Source organism: Sciurus vulgaris, assembly GCF_902686455.1.
Source record: "Sciurus vulgaris genome assembly, chromosome: 11".
In the NCBI taxonomy this organism is placed as follows: domain Eukaryota; kingdom Metazoa; phylum Chordata; class Mammalia; order Rodentia; family Sciuridae; genus Sciurus; species Sciurus vulgaris.
The window spans coordinates 74,099,430-74,116,604 of record NC_136472.1 but is presented as its reverse complement, the minus strand read 5'-3'; the positions used below and the strand labels follow the sequence as shown (position 1 = coordinate 74,116,604).

The 17,175-nt window shown below is 51.3% G+C and overlaps 1 protein-coding gene across 1 annotated transcript in view; it reads left to right on the top strand.

Moving 5' to 3' along the window:
• Positions 1-370: 370 nt before the first annotated feature.
• The window catches only part of LOC306640097 (guanylate cyclase D-like), a 39,392-nt gene continuing 22,587 nt past the window's right edge, over positions 371-17,175 (top strand). Inside the window, 9 exon segments of the mRNA XM_079103998.1 lie at positions 371-741; positions 3,556-4,314; positions 8,577-8,872; positions 10,053-10,407; positions 12,894-12,978; positions 13,395-13,491; positions 13,579-13,707; positions 14,845-14,925; positions 16,850-17,026. Coding sequence (XP_078960124.1) covers positions 735-741; positions 3,556-4,314; positions 8,577-8,872; positions 10,053-10,407; positions 12,894-12,978; positions 13,395-13,491; positions 13,579-13,707; positions 14,845-14,925; positions 16,850-17,026 — 1,986 coding nt within the window. The 5' untranslated portion in view covers positions 371-734.

Sequence of the window (17,175 nt, the reverse complement as noted above, 5' to 3'; positions counted from 1 at the left end):
AAAACATTTGGCAAGGTTGCCGTGAAGGTTAAGTGAGATGGGGCGTGAATGATGCTAGCCCACAGTGAGCTTGGCACAAGTTAATTTCCCCTGGGTAGGAGAGACCAGGTGGAGGAGGGAGGTCTATAAGTCCTCTGGACTGAGGTTTCTCTCTCCACATAGGCATTTGTGCCTAAAGGAAGATAGAAAAAACTTCTCTCTAGTTCTCCAAGACTCCATATGACCTATCGTCAGCCTCCCCACTTAATGTCTCTGTGTCCTGGTCAGATTACCTAACCTCTCTGGGCCATACTTTTTAAAAAAATCTATGTAGTGAGAATAGTCACAATAACTGCCTCAGTGGTTGAATGAACAGTGTCCAGCACAGGGATCGACACTTAGTGAATGCCCAACTGGTCTCTGTAGTTCTTGTCCTTCTTTCCTGCCTCCTGGGAGCACCTGCCTGGTCTGGAGCTGTCCACAGTGCTGAAGGGTGATCTTTTCTTCCTCCCACGTCTTCTTCATTCTCTCCTTCCTTTCTGTATGTGGCTCCCCAGAGCCCTGGGGTCTGAACAGATCTAATATTCCAAGTGACTTCCTCAGATTCCCGAGGGGGAATACCATCTATGAGGCCACTCCTGGGCAGGAGTCTCCTGAAACTTACAGGCAGTGGGAGTGTTGAACATCATCTGTGCTGGGAACAGGAGTCCAGGCCAGAGGCTGCTTGGAAATCTTGACCTGGGACAATCCTCATCATGGCAGGTGAGTGTGCAGGAATTCCTATTCTCTTTCCGAAGGTTCCCTTCACCTTCCTATTTTGACCATGTGTCTGTTAATGCAGCTAAAGGCTCCTTTGCCCCTGGGCTATGGTGCTCTAGAGGGGACCAGTTCCGTGAGCTTGACCCTGTGAGCCAAGCAGCTTGTGACCAACCCTCAGGTCTGTCTCCCTGACTCTAAAAATATAAGTGGTCTCCCCTAGTAGGGTGGCACATTATCCTGTTGTGGCTGCAGGGGAGGTCCTGGATGCTTTCACACTCAGGGAAAGACTGGGAAAGGAAACAAGCCACATGTCAATCTTCAGAGATCTTGATTTTATTGACACTTAGAACATCAGAGCTGAAGGATATTTGGAGACTTAAACACCTAAACCAAGCTCTCCCCAAACACTTGGGGAAACTAGGATATAGGAAAGAGTGTGGAGTCTGTGTCACAAATCAGGGACAAAGCTGGAGTAAGAGCTGGCCTTGTAAGGACTTGAGCCCTCTGTGAGCCCTTGTAGGTCATCAGCTGCAGAATTCTTGGGCCATAAGTGTGGCCAGGTGGACCTCGGGCCAGGGAAACTCTTTTGTGGGACCAAGAGAAGCCCACCCTCATTTCTGTGCCTCCATTTCCTCATCCAGATACATAGAAATTGGTTTGGATCTTTAAATCTCTGAGGACTCTTCAGCTTTGTATTCTAGATATCAATGAAAGGAGGGACATTTGTCTTTGGGAGCCAAACTCTGGTCCTGATTCAGTCCTAACTTTGGTGAGACCTTGGACAAGTTGTGATCCCACCCAGGGTTGCAGTTTCCACCTCTAAAAATGAGGGTTAAAAAGTGTCTTCTCAGGGCCAAGGAAAATAGTGGAGCACAGGTCCTTGGCAAAGTACAGAATGAGAGGAGAGGTGACTGTCATTATTAGTGGAGCATATGCTCATATTCCTATCTGGAAATGATCAGCTCTCTGTGAGTCCAGAGCTCATCCAACAGCTCTGAGGCATTCATCTCAAGGGTGGATGGACCTTGTCCCTGCTGCTAGGAGTCTACTTTGAGCATCATGGTAGAAAAGTCATGAAGGCTCAGAGGCACAGAGGCTCATGGAAGAGCAGCCCACCCCGGGTCACAGAACCTCGAGCTGGAAGAACCAGAGCAGGATGGGCCAGCAGGGTGCAGGGTTTACCAGCTCTGCAAACTGGCTGCTTTTATAGATGGGGAGGCTAAAGCCTAGCAGGGAACAGAGACTCAGGCCTTCCACCTCCCTGTCCAGCAATCTGTGCACCACAGTACACCACTCCCTAAAGATGGTGACAATGGGGTGGCGGTGATGACAGTAACAATTCCCATTTAGTAAATGTCTCATTATGCAAGCCTCGATTCTACCAAGTAGCTACTCTCATCTCCTTTTTGTAGGTGAGAGAACTGGGCCTCAAGGACCTCAGATCCCTCAGGGTTAGGGCTAGTGAGCAAGAAAACCAGAGTTGATCCTTCTTAGTCATTCCAAGGTCCATCTGTTCCTCTGCACTGAACATAATTTCTAAGGAGCTGTTCTACACAGGCCATTGCTGCTGGCATTCAGAGGGCTCCTCTCACTCTCCTGATCTATACTTCCAAGTGTTGGGTTGGTTCAACCTCCTTAAGGAAGCCCTCCATGCCCCTCTCCTTGCCCATGGTGTCTCTTCACTAGTTATTCTGCCTATAGTCCAAACTTGTGGTCAGCTTTTCTCTTGCCTGGGACTTGCCTGCTTCCTAGCCTGGCAATTCCCTAAGGGTGAGATTGAATCCTTCCTAGGGCACACACACTGGCTGCATGCATGGTGGGGAGAGAGATGGCAGATGGGAGAAAGATGGGTGGAGAGTGTGCAAAAGCAGGGAAGCAGGCAGAGGCCAAGCAGGGGTTGCAAATGCTTGGGTTGCATATCAAGACCCAGAAACAGTAGCATGAAGTGGGAAATGTCACCATCCAATGTCCTGGTTGAGGACATCATATGTGCGATGGGTGATGAGTTGAACAGACTTGGGTCAAATCCTGTCTTTCTACTAACATGTCAGATTTCCTTAGTTTCCTTCTCTACACAGTGGGGAGGCAAAGGCCTCTGCATCCAGGTCTGTGGGGGAGATCAGAGATGGGAGGAGCACGTGTAGTGTTAACTCACTAGCCACAGTCTCCATGCGCACACTGAAGGGTGAGCTCCCCCATCTGGAACATGCGTAAGCTGCTAGGGCCTGCAGAGTTCAGTAGGGTCGAGGGCTGTGGATGGTGCTGGGCATGGAGGGAAAGAGGCAAAGGAGGCTTGAGGGGCACCAGGAGAACCTGTTCTGCTTTAAAAATCGGTAAAGGAAGAAACAATTATATGTTGAAAGAGGTAGGATTTATCAGATACCTAAGTACCAGAGATTGTGCTAACTGCGCCACAGGATGTCAATTAATCATTGCAATAATGCTTTATCAAGTAGGTTTTATTGCCCATATTTCAAAGAGGAGGAAAAAAGGCTCAGAGAGCTTCAAGGTCAGCACAGGTTTCCTACACAGGAAACAGGGAGTCGGGTCTGGCCAGCTATTTCCATGGCCCATACACAGAGCACGTGGGCTCCAGCTCAAGGCTTCGTGTGCACATCATGTGACTGGGAGCTGGTCTTGGGAGGATGTGAGGCCCCCAAAGTTGGTGGGGAGTCCTTGGAGTTCATGAGTCTAAGTTCCTCAATTTACCAATGAGGAAACAGGTTCTGGGAGGAGGTGTTTGCCTCTCAATCATGTCAGGAAATGCTGGTAGAAAATACTAGAAAACAAGCCTTGTCCATTTCCCCCCTTCCCCAGGGCTGCAGGGGAGCTTGTACCCTGAAAGTTGGGACTGGATGCTGCCACACAGGAAGACCGACCTGCCCTGCCAGGGTCCGCGGGTGTCTACTCTCAGTCATCCAGGGACAGCCTCTTCCTTGCCACTTCTCTCTGTGGTGTTTTGGGGTGCCCTCCTGTGGGCTGGCTCCCTTGTGCATCTGGCCTGGGGGTCGGGCACCTTCACTGTGGGGGTGCTGGGTCCCTGGGACTGTGACCCCTTCTTTGCCCAGGCCCTCCCTGATGTGGCTGCCCAGCTGGCTGTGGACAGAGTCAACCGGGACCCCTCATTATTGCCAGGCTCACGTCTGACATCGGTGGTTCTGCCCACAGGCTGTCACACCCCTCATGCCCTGGCCACATTCCTGACCCACAAGGATACTGTGGCTGCTTTTGTGGGCCCTGTCAATCCTGGTTACTGCCCAGCAGCAGCCCTGCTGGCACAAGGCTGGGGCAAGACCCTTTTTTCCTGGGCATGTGGGGCTCCAGAGGGAGGCAGTGAATCAGTGCCCACCTTGCCTTCTGCTGCCCATGTGCTGCTGTCTGTCATGAGACACTTTGGTTGGGCTCGCTCAGCCATTGTGTCCTCCCACCAGGACATCTGGGTGGCCACAGCCCAGCAGCTGGCCATGACTCTCAGGGCACATGGGCTGCCTGTGGGGCTGGTGACCTCTCTGAAACCTGGGGAACAGGGTGCCACGGAGGTCTTAAAACAGCTCTGCAGTATGGACGGCCTGAAAGGTAAGCATGCATGGTGTTCTCCTCCTGTGGGTAACCTGCACTTCAAATGGCCACTCGTGGGAGCTTCCTTCTCATCAGACAAGGGGCTGACTTTTGACAGTGACCCTGCATTTAACTCATGGCACAACATGTCCTGCTGGAGTCTCAGGCAGCTCAGGCAAAGGAACTTGCCCTCATTACACGGCTAGCATGTGGCACATCTGGATCCTGTGGTCTGATCCAGTGTCAGTCATCGGGTGGGAGCTCAAGGCAAGCTTGGTTCTTGGCCAGTGACATGAAGAACATGACAGACTGGCAGCACATGAATCCTGGAAGGGAGTCAGCACCAGTCTTATTTTGGTGGTTAGACTCATAACCTCCATTGGTTTATTGCCTGATGATCACTTCCAGAATTTACTAAGTCCCAGAAGTGTGGGGTCACAGCAGTGAACAGGACAGACATGGCGACTGATCCCCAGGGTTGGTTGTGCAATGGGGAGACAGATGTGTGAGTAGCTTGTTCTGACAGAGGTGGCAGAATAATCTTGAGAGGCCTGCAGAGCCAGAGGAGAATGGGGCTGGGTCAGAGGCTTTGAGAGGCTCCTCGGAGGAGGTGCCCTTCCTTACCGAGGTCACCAGCGAGGGACAGACATGGTGTGGGGGTGGTAGAGAGCAGATGGGATCTCAGGTGAATCTAGACTGGGTGTTTTCAAACCATGTGAGTTAGGAAATCAATTTAGTGAATCACAACTAGCATTATTAAAAAGACAGGTAGAACAGACAAATATAGAGGAAAAGTAGAATTGAGCAGAATAAAACAGAACAGAATGGACCAGAGTGAGACTGCACCCGCCTGAGTGCACTTCAGGCAGCAAGGGTTGGTGGGGCCTGGGAAACTTCCTCTCGGTAGACTCAACTTCTGGGCACTCTGCCTCGTGAGAACATCAAGGTAAAATGCGTCCAGACCTGGCTGGGCTCTGGGGGCATGGAAAAGAACTGCCTGGGCCCCAGTTTTGAGGAGCCCACATTGGACAGGGAGACAGGTGTGCACAGGGGCACAGAGGAACCCAAGGTCAGGGATTCTTGATACCCATCTTATTGGTGATTGGGGCTGAGTTCGTGTTCCACAGAATCGAAGAATGAAACAGAGAACAGGCAAGGTAAGCAAGTGTAGCAACATTTATCTAAGAACATGATAAGAGAACAGACTCCTCCAACAGAGGAGGGACTTGAGGGACTGAAAAACCCGTGGAAGGGATGTGACTTACCTTTTGTGTTGTCCTCAGAACATCTCTCAGACATTAATCATTGTCTTTCCTTTTTCCACATAAATGGGCCTAGGATCATGAACATGGAAGTCTTTTCTTGGAATTTTTCTTGAAAAATTCCAGTCAGCAACCTTTTGTTCTATGTTTGAAAACCTATTGCCACCCTCTTGACCCTTATTATTTTTACCCAAGTTGACTGCCTGGTTTGAAAACCAGTCGTTGACTAATTTTCTCATTGACCAGATCCTCATTTTTAAAAAAAAATTTTTTTTGGTACCAAGGATTGAACTCAAGGACATTTAGCCACTGAGCCACATCCCCAGACCTTTTTTATATTTTATTTAGAGACAGAGTCTCACTAAGTTGCTTAGAGTCTTGTTAAGTTGCTGAGGCTGGCTTTGAACTTGGAATCTTTCTGCCCGAGCCTCCTGAGCCACTGAGACTCATCATTTTTACCTACACAGACTGCCTGATCTTTTACCCCTGTCTCAATCTAACCGTCTTGGGTATAGGGAGGTGACGTTAGGGCAGGGTTGGCAATAAATTGACTGCAGAATGGAGATGAGGGGCAGCTGTATTCTGGGTGAGGGACCAGCTAGTGCAAAGGAGTGGAGGTGACATACTCACAGGACATTCTCTGGAGGTACTTGTGGGAATTCCACTACTGGCCCTACCAGGTATATGACCTCAGGCAAGTCACCAAACCTCTTTGTTCTATGGTTCCTTCATCCATGGCACAAGGATAACCAAAGCCCCTAATTCATAGGATTGTAGCTATGAATGCACCACTGCAAATAAAGAGTTTAAAGAACAGTGTGGGTGCTTAGTGAGCACCATCTACAATGGATGCTGGCTCTTCCAGTTAAGTGGCTTCATCTCCAGTTGTGTGAGTTAGCTCCCCCTAGGGGCCAAACATAGAACAGCACCTCCAACTCCCGCTCTTGAGAAAGCAGCGTTTGGGTGAGAAGACTGAGCAGAAATCTGGCATAGCAGATAGGACACAAAAACTGGTTCTGTTTCCACCCCATTCTGGTGGATCTCTCTGAGGACTTTCCACATTATCTGGTACCCAGAGGGGGTGATCTGTGGCCAGTAGTTCACAAAGCATGGCCACTCAAGGGTTCAGCTGAGACAGGGTCTCCAAACTCTGACCTCCATGTAATGAGGGGCCTCAGGTCCCAGCAAGGAGACTCCCTATCCTTTCTTGGTGGCTCCATTTTCCTGGGTTTTCTGGGGGGAAAAGGATTTCGGTAAGAACCTGGACCACATCCAGGCAAATGGTGGCTGTTTTGTGCTGTGGGTCAGGGACCCAAGTTGGGAAGAGAGAGAAGCAGCAGAGGTCTGGCATCCCGGACAGTTTTCAGGGGCTGGGGCTCCCTTCTGTCCTGGTGCCTGGAGAGGCAATTGGGTCCCTTATTACCAAGGCTGTTTTACTATGATGACGATGAATGTATCCATATCTGCTTAGACCTTAAGGATGCGGCCCATGGCCACAGTTGAGTAGAAGGTGGCTAGGCACACGTCTGTAATCCCAGCAGCTCAGGAGGCTGAGACAGGAGGAGCAAAGCCAGTCTCAGCAATGTAGTGGGACCGTATGCAACTTAGTGAGACCCTGTCTTAAAATAAAAATATAAAGGACTGGGGATGTGGTTCAGTGGTTAAGTGTCTTTGGGTCCAATCCCCAGTACCAAAAAAAAAAAAAGTGCAAGTTGACAAGGAATGGATCAGCAAAATGCCATTAACCACACAGCGGAATATTATTCAACCATGAAAGGAATGAAGTCCCGACATGTCTCAACAAAGATGAGCCCAGAACACTTTACCTGAAGACGCCAGACAACAAAGAACGCAGGTTGTACAAGTCCATTGAGATGAAATGTACAGAATAGGAAAATCCATAGGGACAGACAGATTAGGAGGGAGGAATGGGGAATGATGACTAATGGAGGTGGCCAACATGCTTTTGGATTAAATAATGGTGATGGTCAAACAACCTTCTTGAATGTGCTAAAGCCACCGAATCGCGCACTTGTACAAGGGCAAGTTTTATGATATGGGAATCATCTTAATTTAAACAAAAATTTTAATGATGTGGTTTTTAAAAATATGTTTAGTTGTTGATGGACACAGACCTTTATTTTTTATTTTTATGAGGTGTTAAGGATTGAACCCAGTGCCTCTCACAAGCCAGGCAAGCGCTCTACCACTGAGCCACAACCCAAGGCCCCCCAAAAAAATTTTTAAAGGGTTATAAACAGGGAGTCAGCTGTGTCCAGCTCCTGGCTCTAGCACCTTGGTGGTTATGTATTTTGGGACAACTCCTTAACTACCCTGTGCCTCGGTTTCCTCATCTAAGAAGTAGAGATATTTCTTAAAGTTTTATAATTTTTTTTTTTTTTTTTTTTTTTTTTTTTTTTTTTTTGGTACCAGGGATTAAACCCAGGGCATTCAACTACTGAGCCACACCCCAACCCTTTTTATTTTTATTTTATTTTTAGACAGGGTTCTCATAGGTTGCTTATAGCCTCGCTAAGTTGTTAAGGCTGTTTTCAACCTGCGATCCTCCTGCCTCAGCCTCCCGAGTTCCTGGGATTATAGGCGTGCATCACTGCGCCCAGCCAGTGCTGTTGTAACATTGAATGACTAAATGCAAGTGTACTTTAGGACAACACATACATTGAAAGCTGTCAATAAATATTAGTAATTATCAAGGCCAGTGAGTGGGGGAGAGTGGGAAGTTGGTCAAAGTTATCAGATGGGCATGCTGGGAGAGGAGACCAGGAGGGCGTATTCATATATAGCTATCCTTGATTGAGGGAATTTTTAAAAACTAGGTCAAACACAGATTTGGTGACCTTGGCCTTGGAATTCAGGGGAATTCCGCCTTTGCAGCCTGATAGTGGGCAGGTAGTGGAGCCGAGTTCAGAGCAGCTCTCCAGAGCCACAGAATTCTGGGCTTCGGGGAAGGCCACAGTTGGACCAGGCTGCAAAGGTGACCCTGCTGTCTCCCTCCAGTTGTGGTGCTGTGCATGCACTCGGCGCTGCTGGGGGGCTCGGAGCAGACCACCCTGCTGAGTCGCGCTTGGGCCGAGGGCCTGGCGGCCAGGAGGCTGGTCTTCCTGCCCTACGACACACTGCTCTTCGCCCTGCCCTACCGCAACCACTCCTACCAGGCCCTGAGTGACACTGGGCCCCTGCAGGAGGTCTACGATGCGGTGCTCACTGTCACCCTGGAGTCTGGCCCCAAAGACAAGGACTTCGCTGCCACCAGCATGGATGCAGAGGTGGCTGCCCACCTGCAGCCAGAGCAGGTAGGTGTGTTAGAGTGTCAGGCACCCTGGAGGCTGGGGCTCCCCACCTGCCAAAGGCCTTCCTGGCCTCAGCTGCCTCCCACCTGGCCGGCCAGCCCCACATGCTCTGGGCACATGACTGGCTCCTTTTGACAAAGTGTCTCTTGGCCCAGACCCTGGGTATAGTCTGTCTGTCTGTGTGTCTGTCTGTCTCCCTCTGCTCGTGGGTCTCTCATATCACTCACCTTTTGGCCTGTTGGTTGGTTCTCTTGTGCCTCTTTTGCTTCCATCAGTCCATCTGCAGCATTGCCAGTTGCTGTCCCTCTCCTTTTGGGCCCTGCTGCCACTTCCTGTGGCAGACATTCTTCTTCTCTCTGCTGGGCTCCATCTCTCTAGAAAGCTGTGAGGATGGGGAGAGTGCTGAGAGTGCCAGGCGGGAACGGGGGTGAGATTGTGTGACATCCTGGTGCCTCCTAGGAGTCAGCGGCGGGGATGTGCTGCTGCCTTGGTTCTGGCTTCTAGGACTTGGCTGGACTCAAGTGTCTCTTGGGATCTCTGTTTCTTGGTGATAAGAAGAGAGTAGTGTCTGGAGCTCGTGATGGGATGCAGATGCTGATGGAGGGTCATTCCATCAGTTATTCATTTGAAAAATGTGGATTTAGTTCCTAACATGTGCCACCATACTAGGACCCTGATGATGAAGGAGACAGACCTGGCCTTCAGGGGGCTTCCTTCTGTCAGGGGGAGACAGGAAAAAACCAAGGGACAAGATAACCAAATTCAAGTGCAATAATGCCACCAAAAAATAGAAGAGGATCCAGTGACGGGGGAGGCTGGGGTGGAATGTTATGTAGCCAGAGTGGACGGGGCAGCCTCTCGGGAGGGGCATTGGAGTTGAGCTCTGAGTGCTCAGGAAGCAGCCAGAGGAGGATGGATGAGGGACAATGAGCTAGAGCCAGCTCATTGCTCATTGCTTTGGGAAGGTTTGAGGTACCTGCGAGACATCAAAGTCGGTGACAAAGTGGGTAGCAATGGAGACTGGGATGCTGCTGAGTGGGAACTGGTGGCTGCAGAGAGGACAGCGTGGGGGAAGGAGAGAGCAGTGGCCTAAACAAGTGCTACTAGCAGGAGGACCAGGGCCCAGAGATGTCTGGGAACCTGTGCCGTGAGGTTTTGCAGCTCGGGGGCTTCTCTTCCACAGGTGCTCCCTCTTTTTGGAACCATCTATGATGCCGTTGTCCTGTTGGCCCACGCCCTGAACCACTCTGGGAGCCATGGGGCAGGGCTCTCAGGAGCTCACCTGGGGGACCACACAGGGGCTCTCGATGTGGTGGGCTTTAGCCAGAGGATACGAACGGACAAGAGGGGCAGAAGGCTGGCCCAGTACGTCATCCTGGACACAGATGGTCAAGGAAGCCAGCTGGTCCCCACCCATATTCTGGACACAGGAACATGGCAAGTTCAGCCTCTGGGCAAAGCCATACACTTTCCAGGAGGGACCCCTCCAGTCCATGACTCCAGCTGCTGGTTTGACCCCAATATGCTGTGTATGAGAGGTAACTCATCATCCACCCACCCATTCACCCATCCATCCATCTATTCATCCATTTGTCCATCCATCTATTCACCACCCACCCATCCCTCCATCCACCATCCATGCATGCATCCATCCATTAACCATGCATCCATTAACCATCCATCCACCACCATCCATCCTTCATTAAAGTTCTCCACATGGACAATCTTACGTGAGTAGTAGGCACAGGTGCAAAGAAAGGATATGAAACGTCATGGAGGACACTCTGCTGGGAAGCCCAAGGAGACTGAGTGAGGCCTCCCTCAGCTGAGAAGGGCCAAAGCATTTACAGAGACGTTCCCGTCTCCTAGATCTCCTGAAAGGTACTGCAGCCTTGGGACTAGGCTGTTTTCCTCCTTGGACATCACCAGAGAGCTGAAACTCAGAGAAATGTGGTCACTTGCACAAGGTCACACATGGAGATAGTGACTGAGCTCCTGCTGAGCACAAGTCTTCTGACTCCACATGCAGGATTCCTTTTCTTCACATGGTTCTGATTCCCATCACTCATCCATTCAGTATCATACTGAAGAGATCGCACTGGCCCATGTGCCTAGGTATATAGAGATGTGCGCACACGTATGAACGGGTGCACCCGGGTTCCCTAATGCACACCTGGTTACCAGTGGTCACCACCACTGGTTTAGCTAAGCCTGTGTGCACACCAACCCTGCCCCAAACCTGCAGTGGCCCCACATTTCTGCTGACCAGGGCTCTCCCTGCCCTCCCAACCTTAGTCCACGGACACTTCCCTCTGAGGCCACCCCTGCCTATGCACCTTTCTCTCCCTGGAGAGCTACTCACTGCACCCCACCCCAGCCTTGCCTGGCTCCATCTTCTTTGTCTTTCAAGACCAGCTCTGCAGTCAAATTGAGGTCTCTCCTTTGTGCTCCCACGGCCCCTGAGCACATGGCATTGTAGTGTGTTTATAGGGTGTGTATGCAGTGCTAGGGACGGCCAGAGCCATCTGTGCCCCAGCTAGATGTGAGCCCCAAGGCGTTTCCTCGGGTGAGGGGGGAGCAAGGGAAGTCTTTACCCCATTGTTTATTGGCCCCTCTTTTCTTCCACCAATTTGATTGAGGCCCTCCTGCCCCAGCCATTGTGCTCAGCCCCAGGGACTTAGGAGAGAATCAAACACCATTCCTGCCGTCATGGACTGATGCTCTTGAAGACAGACCTAGGCCCTTCTTTCCAGGGTGTTCAGTCTGGTGGCAGACAGGGACAGCCAGAAACCATACCACATAATGTGGTCAGAGCCATGACAGGGCAGCAAGGGGCTGATGGACCCTGGAGGAGATCCTTGCCAACACTCTTCCACCCATCTGGCTCACAGAGGGGCACCCTCAAACGGGCTTCATTCATTCATTCATTCAATAAGCCAATTAGCATGGACTTACTGACATCCGCTCTGTGCTCAGCTCAGTGCTGGGAATCAAGGAGACACTGGCAGAGCTTACAGGATGATGGAGGACAGAGGGGTAAAGGCAGGTGGGCCGGATCTAAGCAAGGCATCCAGGTAGAAGGATCCTGAGCAGGAGCACCAGCCTTGGGATTTGAATTCTCTCAGGGATCCAAAAATGGCCACTCCAATTCTAACTCAGGATGGCCATGGTTATCATGAGGATACTGATCAGGTACCGTGGACTGCAGGACCAGGGAGCAGGGGCTTTGAGACACATACTTAGGGTTGAAGCTTGACAGTCTGCTGACCAGCTGTGTGACCTGAGGAGAAAGGAAGAAAAGAATGGTTCCCTCTACTGTGGCAGCAGGGCTGTGTCCTCTTTCCAGAATGGGGCTGGGAATTTTACCCCTTAGCAGTCCATGCAGAAGCTGGAGCTGCCCATGCCAAGTCGCCCACCCACTCCTGGTGGGTCTAGCTTCCTCCATCTGGCAAATAGCACAGGCCTAGAGATCTGGGTTCAGAGTGAGGCTCTTTCAGTGGCCAGTGTTTTCCCTCAATGAAGTTAGCTGCCAAGGCAGGTGGTATGGGTCAGAAAGAAGTGGCAGCATCACAATTGGGGAGATGAATTTCACCATTTTGTCCAGCAGCTGCCTTGTCCGGGCCTGTTAAGCGCCGGGAACACTGAAAGGAGGAAGACACAGGCCCAGCTGTCCAGCGGCTCCATCTAGTGGGAGGGGGCCTGGCACATGGGCAGAGAAAAGATCACTTTTCTCTGAATGTGACCAAGAGTCTAATGGGGTCCTGAGGCAGGGAGCCCAAGGCAAAGACACAGACAGCAGTGCTGGGAATTGACGTTCACCATCTGCCTGTGGAGCTTCTTCTGCCAGCAAGCAGGGCTTTCCCAGTTAGGGGCCATTCTGAGCCTCCCTTGCCCCTGAGGGGAAGGCTGGGAAGGCATTCATGTCCCCACTTCCCAGGGGAGAAACCAAGAAAGAGTGCAGGGGTGCAGCAAAGGGAGCTGTCACCACTGCTGTGACTCCTGTCCATCCCCGCTCCCCCTGCAGGTGTGCAGCCTCCGGGCAGCCTCCTCACTCTGGCGCTGGCCTGTGTCCTGGCGCTGGCTGGTGGGGCCCTCACTTACCTCTTCAGGTAAGAGACTGTCTCTGCCTGAGCCTGGCTCTGGCCCACAGGGCCTGTCTCTAGCAACCTGAGGGAGAGGGCTTCCCAGCCTCCATCTCCCTGGGCCTCAGGGTCCCCAGCACTCCTTTCCATCCACAGTTTGTCCAAACTCTGTCCCCTGAAGCTCCCCATCTGAACGATATGGGGGCTGGCCAGGACCATCCCTGTGGGCCCTGAAGCTTTGGGAAAATTTTCCCTGGAAGATTCTGGGCCTGAACCCGAGGCCAAGGGTGGTGTGGAGTCAGTGACCTCCTAGTCCGCTGGGACTATTGGGAAATGGAATGGAAACGGAGAGACACAGGGACGGCTCTGACTCAGGGGCAGTTCCACTGGGCAAATAGAGGTGGGGTGACCTTTGCAGTTCTCCCACGTTCTCTCCCTTCCAGATTGGGCATCCAGCAACTGCGGTTGGTGCGGGGTCCCCACCGGATCCTGCTGACAGCTGAGGAGCTCACCTTCCTCCATCGGCCTCCAAGCAGATGGGTGTGTGGGGCAGGTACTGGGCTGAGGGTGGGGACAGGCAGTGGACTAAGGACAGGCAAGATCTTAACCATGCCTGCCCCCTTCTAGAGGCTGCAAGTGGACAGTGCAAGCGAATTGCGGAGTGTGACGGATGGTGGGAGTCTGAGGTCAATGGCCCAGGGTTCAGCAAGAAGTCTGCATGCCCTCCAGGAAGCCACGAATGTAGCCCTGTATCAGGTGAGGGCCTCTGCTACCCCCATACCCACTATAATCAGTTTGGGAAAAGCTAAGGAAGCCCACAGCTTGTGCCTCTGTACGCCCACTACTGTTACGGAACTGGAAACTGACCTAAGTAGGAGCAGTGGCTCTCCTGGGTTCCCCGGCAAGCAGAGCTAGAACTAGGAAGCAGGACTCCCAGCTCCCAGCTAAGCCTGATGGTTCATGATCTGGCCTCTGGAAACAACTAGTTCCTGGCCATTTGGCCAGGTGAACTAGGTGGCCCTGGAACTACCACCTACTTCATTCTCCTGTCTGCCCTCCTGTCAAGCAAAGTGAGATTCCTGGTCCCCAATCTCTAAGATAAAGAACAGCCTCCAGGCAGAGGCAACAGCTGATAGGGAGGCTGGAAGGTTAGAGGTTAGACCAGTGAGACTCTAAGATCACCTCAGTCTCTCAATGGCAGTTATTCTCAAGTTCAACGATTCACTGAAGCTATCTATGGTCCTCAAACTCTTTCCTCTCATGGTTGAGGAACCAGACTAAGTGTTTATGTGGGAAGCAACACGAGACTCTTGCTGCTTCTTTTCCACCTGGTCTCCTAGAGGATTCCACATCTTCATTTCTGCTGAGAGGAGCTTTCAAGGATATGCCAAGCATGTGTTGTCTGTTTCTCTGAGATAGCCAGCTGGCTGGCTGTGGGCAAGGCCAAAGAGGTGCTGGGCAGAGCCTGGGCAAGGACAGAGCCCAGCCTGAGTCCTCCTCCTCCCCTTGCTCCTCCCCTACGTCCCTGGTTCGCAGAGCCTCACCTCTGGCCCACAGGGTTGGGCGACAAGGATGCCCAAGGTCTGCAGGGTGAAGCCAATCCAGAGGTGAGAACTAACTTGCTTCATATCCCCACCTCATTGGCATTGGTGGCCGTTATGGTCCTCACTGGCCGGAGCTACAACGTGGTGGAGTTAGGACTGGAACTCGTGTCCATCAGCCAAAGATCTGGGCCCTGGCTCTCCCTGGGTCCGAGTCAGCCTAACACTGTTCACACTGACTAAGTTCCTCCTGGCTCGGAACACGCAGAAGCAGCACACTGATGGGAAAGAGGCGGAGAGAGGCGGGTTTCCCCAAGTTTACACAGGCAAACTCTTGCTTTTCCTTCTCCAGGGAGACTGGGTTTGGTTGAAGAAGTTCGAAGTGGGCACAGCCCCTGACCTGCGCCCAAGCTGCCTCAGCTTCCTGAGAAAGGTAGGGCTGCAGAGGGCATGGGGGGGTTGTCCTCATGATAGCTGCCCATGGCCAGGACCTCGACACAGCTTACCCCACACTGCTACCACTGTATACCAGCATCCCTACACCTCATCACCACCCCAGTAGGACCCTCATTATAACCCCGGGGCACAGTCCCCCAGCAGTGTTATCACACAGCATCTCAACACCACCAAGGGTCCTCATCCTGCTCCTCTCTACCCACCCATCCACATGCTTATCCACTATTTATTGAGCATCACTTATGAGCCAGGCAGTGTACTGGACTTTGGAGAAGAGAGGTTCTTTCCTGCAGAGCTTCTGGTCATTTGTCCCCACCAACCACATAAGCACCTTCACCTGAGACTGGCACCATCCCGATGGCACTGTGGGAGGGCAGATGGAGTACAGAAGCATCCTGGGTTAGAATTCTGCCTTCATGTAACGCCTAGCTTCCCTGTAAGATGGAGCCACTGCCCAGTCCCAGGGAAGTTGTAAAGAGAGTAGGAATATCCAGAATGCCTAGAACTGTCCCTGGTAAGGGGCATGCCTTCGATGTGTCGTGAATTTTATTAGTTCAGTTATGTTGTTATTTTTATTATTATCTCAAACATTACTACTATTCGAAATAAAATTTGGAGAGATTAAGTGACTGGAGGTAAAGTTAGGCATTTCCTAGTGGGCATCTGCCAACCAATGTGAGTAGCTCTTTCTTCAAAGAAAAAATCCTGTATGTTGCCAGGCAAGTTTGGAAATTGCTTGCTTTGTCCATAGTACTTCTCAGAACCTTCTCAGAACCTACCACTGCATAACAATGTATCCCAAAATATAGTGGCTTAAAACAATGACCATTTTATAGCTTACAATTCTGTGGGCAACTCTATTCTGCTTTGCACTGGTTGGGGATCACTCTGTGGTGTTTACCTGGAAAATGGGCTGTCAGAGATTAGTAAACTATGACCCAGAGACCGAACCAGGCCCACAACCTGCTTTATAAATAAAATTTTATTGGAACACAGCCATGTTCTTTTCTTTAGCTATTGTTTATGACTACTTTTGTGCAGAGGTGAATAGATGTGACAGACCCACAACACCTAAAATATTTACTCTCTTGACCTTTACACAAAACATTGCTGATTCTTGGTCTGGAGACCGTAAAATGGCTTCACTTGATGCTCCCTGACTGGGCTCAGCTGGACACATCTTCCCTCTTTTGATAGTCTCAGGGCTTCTCCACATGATCTCTCCAGTGGGAGGACTCAGGTAGAAGGACTCCAACATAGAGTGTTCCAAGAGACAGGAAATGAAAACAGCCAGACTCCTGAGTCCTGCACACAGACATGCAGACAGCCATTTCCACCGTATTCTGTTGTTCACAGTAGTCACAGGAGAGGGGACTGAGTTCACCTCAGGAAGACAGGAATGTCAAAGGATTTGAGGCCACTCCTGACTCCACATATGTCAATGTGCTTGTGAGTCTCTAAGGGGAAGAGTAAGACGGTGGCTCTAAACTATTTTTGTGAGGAGGGCCATGACAGACAAGGGTCCACCTGATTTGCTTTGGCAAATGCTAATGTCCCTGGTTGGGTTCGAAATGTCAGGGAGGCTGTTTTCTGTTAATGTTGGATCCCTCCTGCTCCTCTTCCTCCCTCCACCATCCCTTAGTCTCCCTGGAGATAATTGATGCGGTTTCCGGGGCATGGTGTTACTTAGGTTGAGAAACAGGCCTGGATTCCTGTGCTGTGGCATTGGTATGGCTCACTCATTCTTCTACCCATCTATCCATCCTCCCCGTCAGCATGGCTTGTGCTTTTCTGTGCTTATCCCTTCAGCTATTAAGTCCTGGGGGCCTAAATGTAGATTGGACCTGGTCCATCCTTCAAAGCATCCCTGGAGGCTGCGAAGGTCTCCATTGTCCCCACAGATGCGTGAGATGCGGCATGAGAATGTGGCCGCCTGCCTGGGCCTTTTCGTGGGCCCTGGGGTCAGTGCTCTGGTGCTGGAGTACTGCACCCGGGGCAGCCTGGAGGACCTGCTGCGGAACGAGGCCCTGCGGCTAGACTGGACCTTCAAGGCCTCCCTGCTGCTGGATCTGATCCGAGTAAGAAGCCTCCCCTGGAGCCATGGGGCAAGGAGGAAGTCAGGGAGGCACGAGAGGCTCAAGTTTTTCATGCTTGGGCTCTTTCCACTTCGAGAAATTTAAGCAGCATGACAAAAGGAGAGGACTGCAGGAAAGCTTTCTGGGCCTGT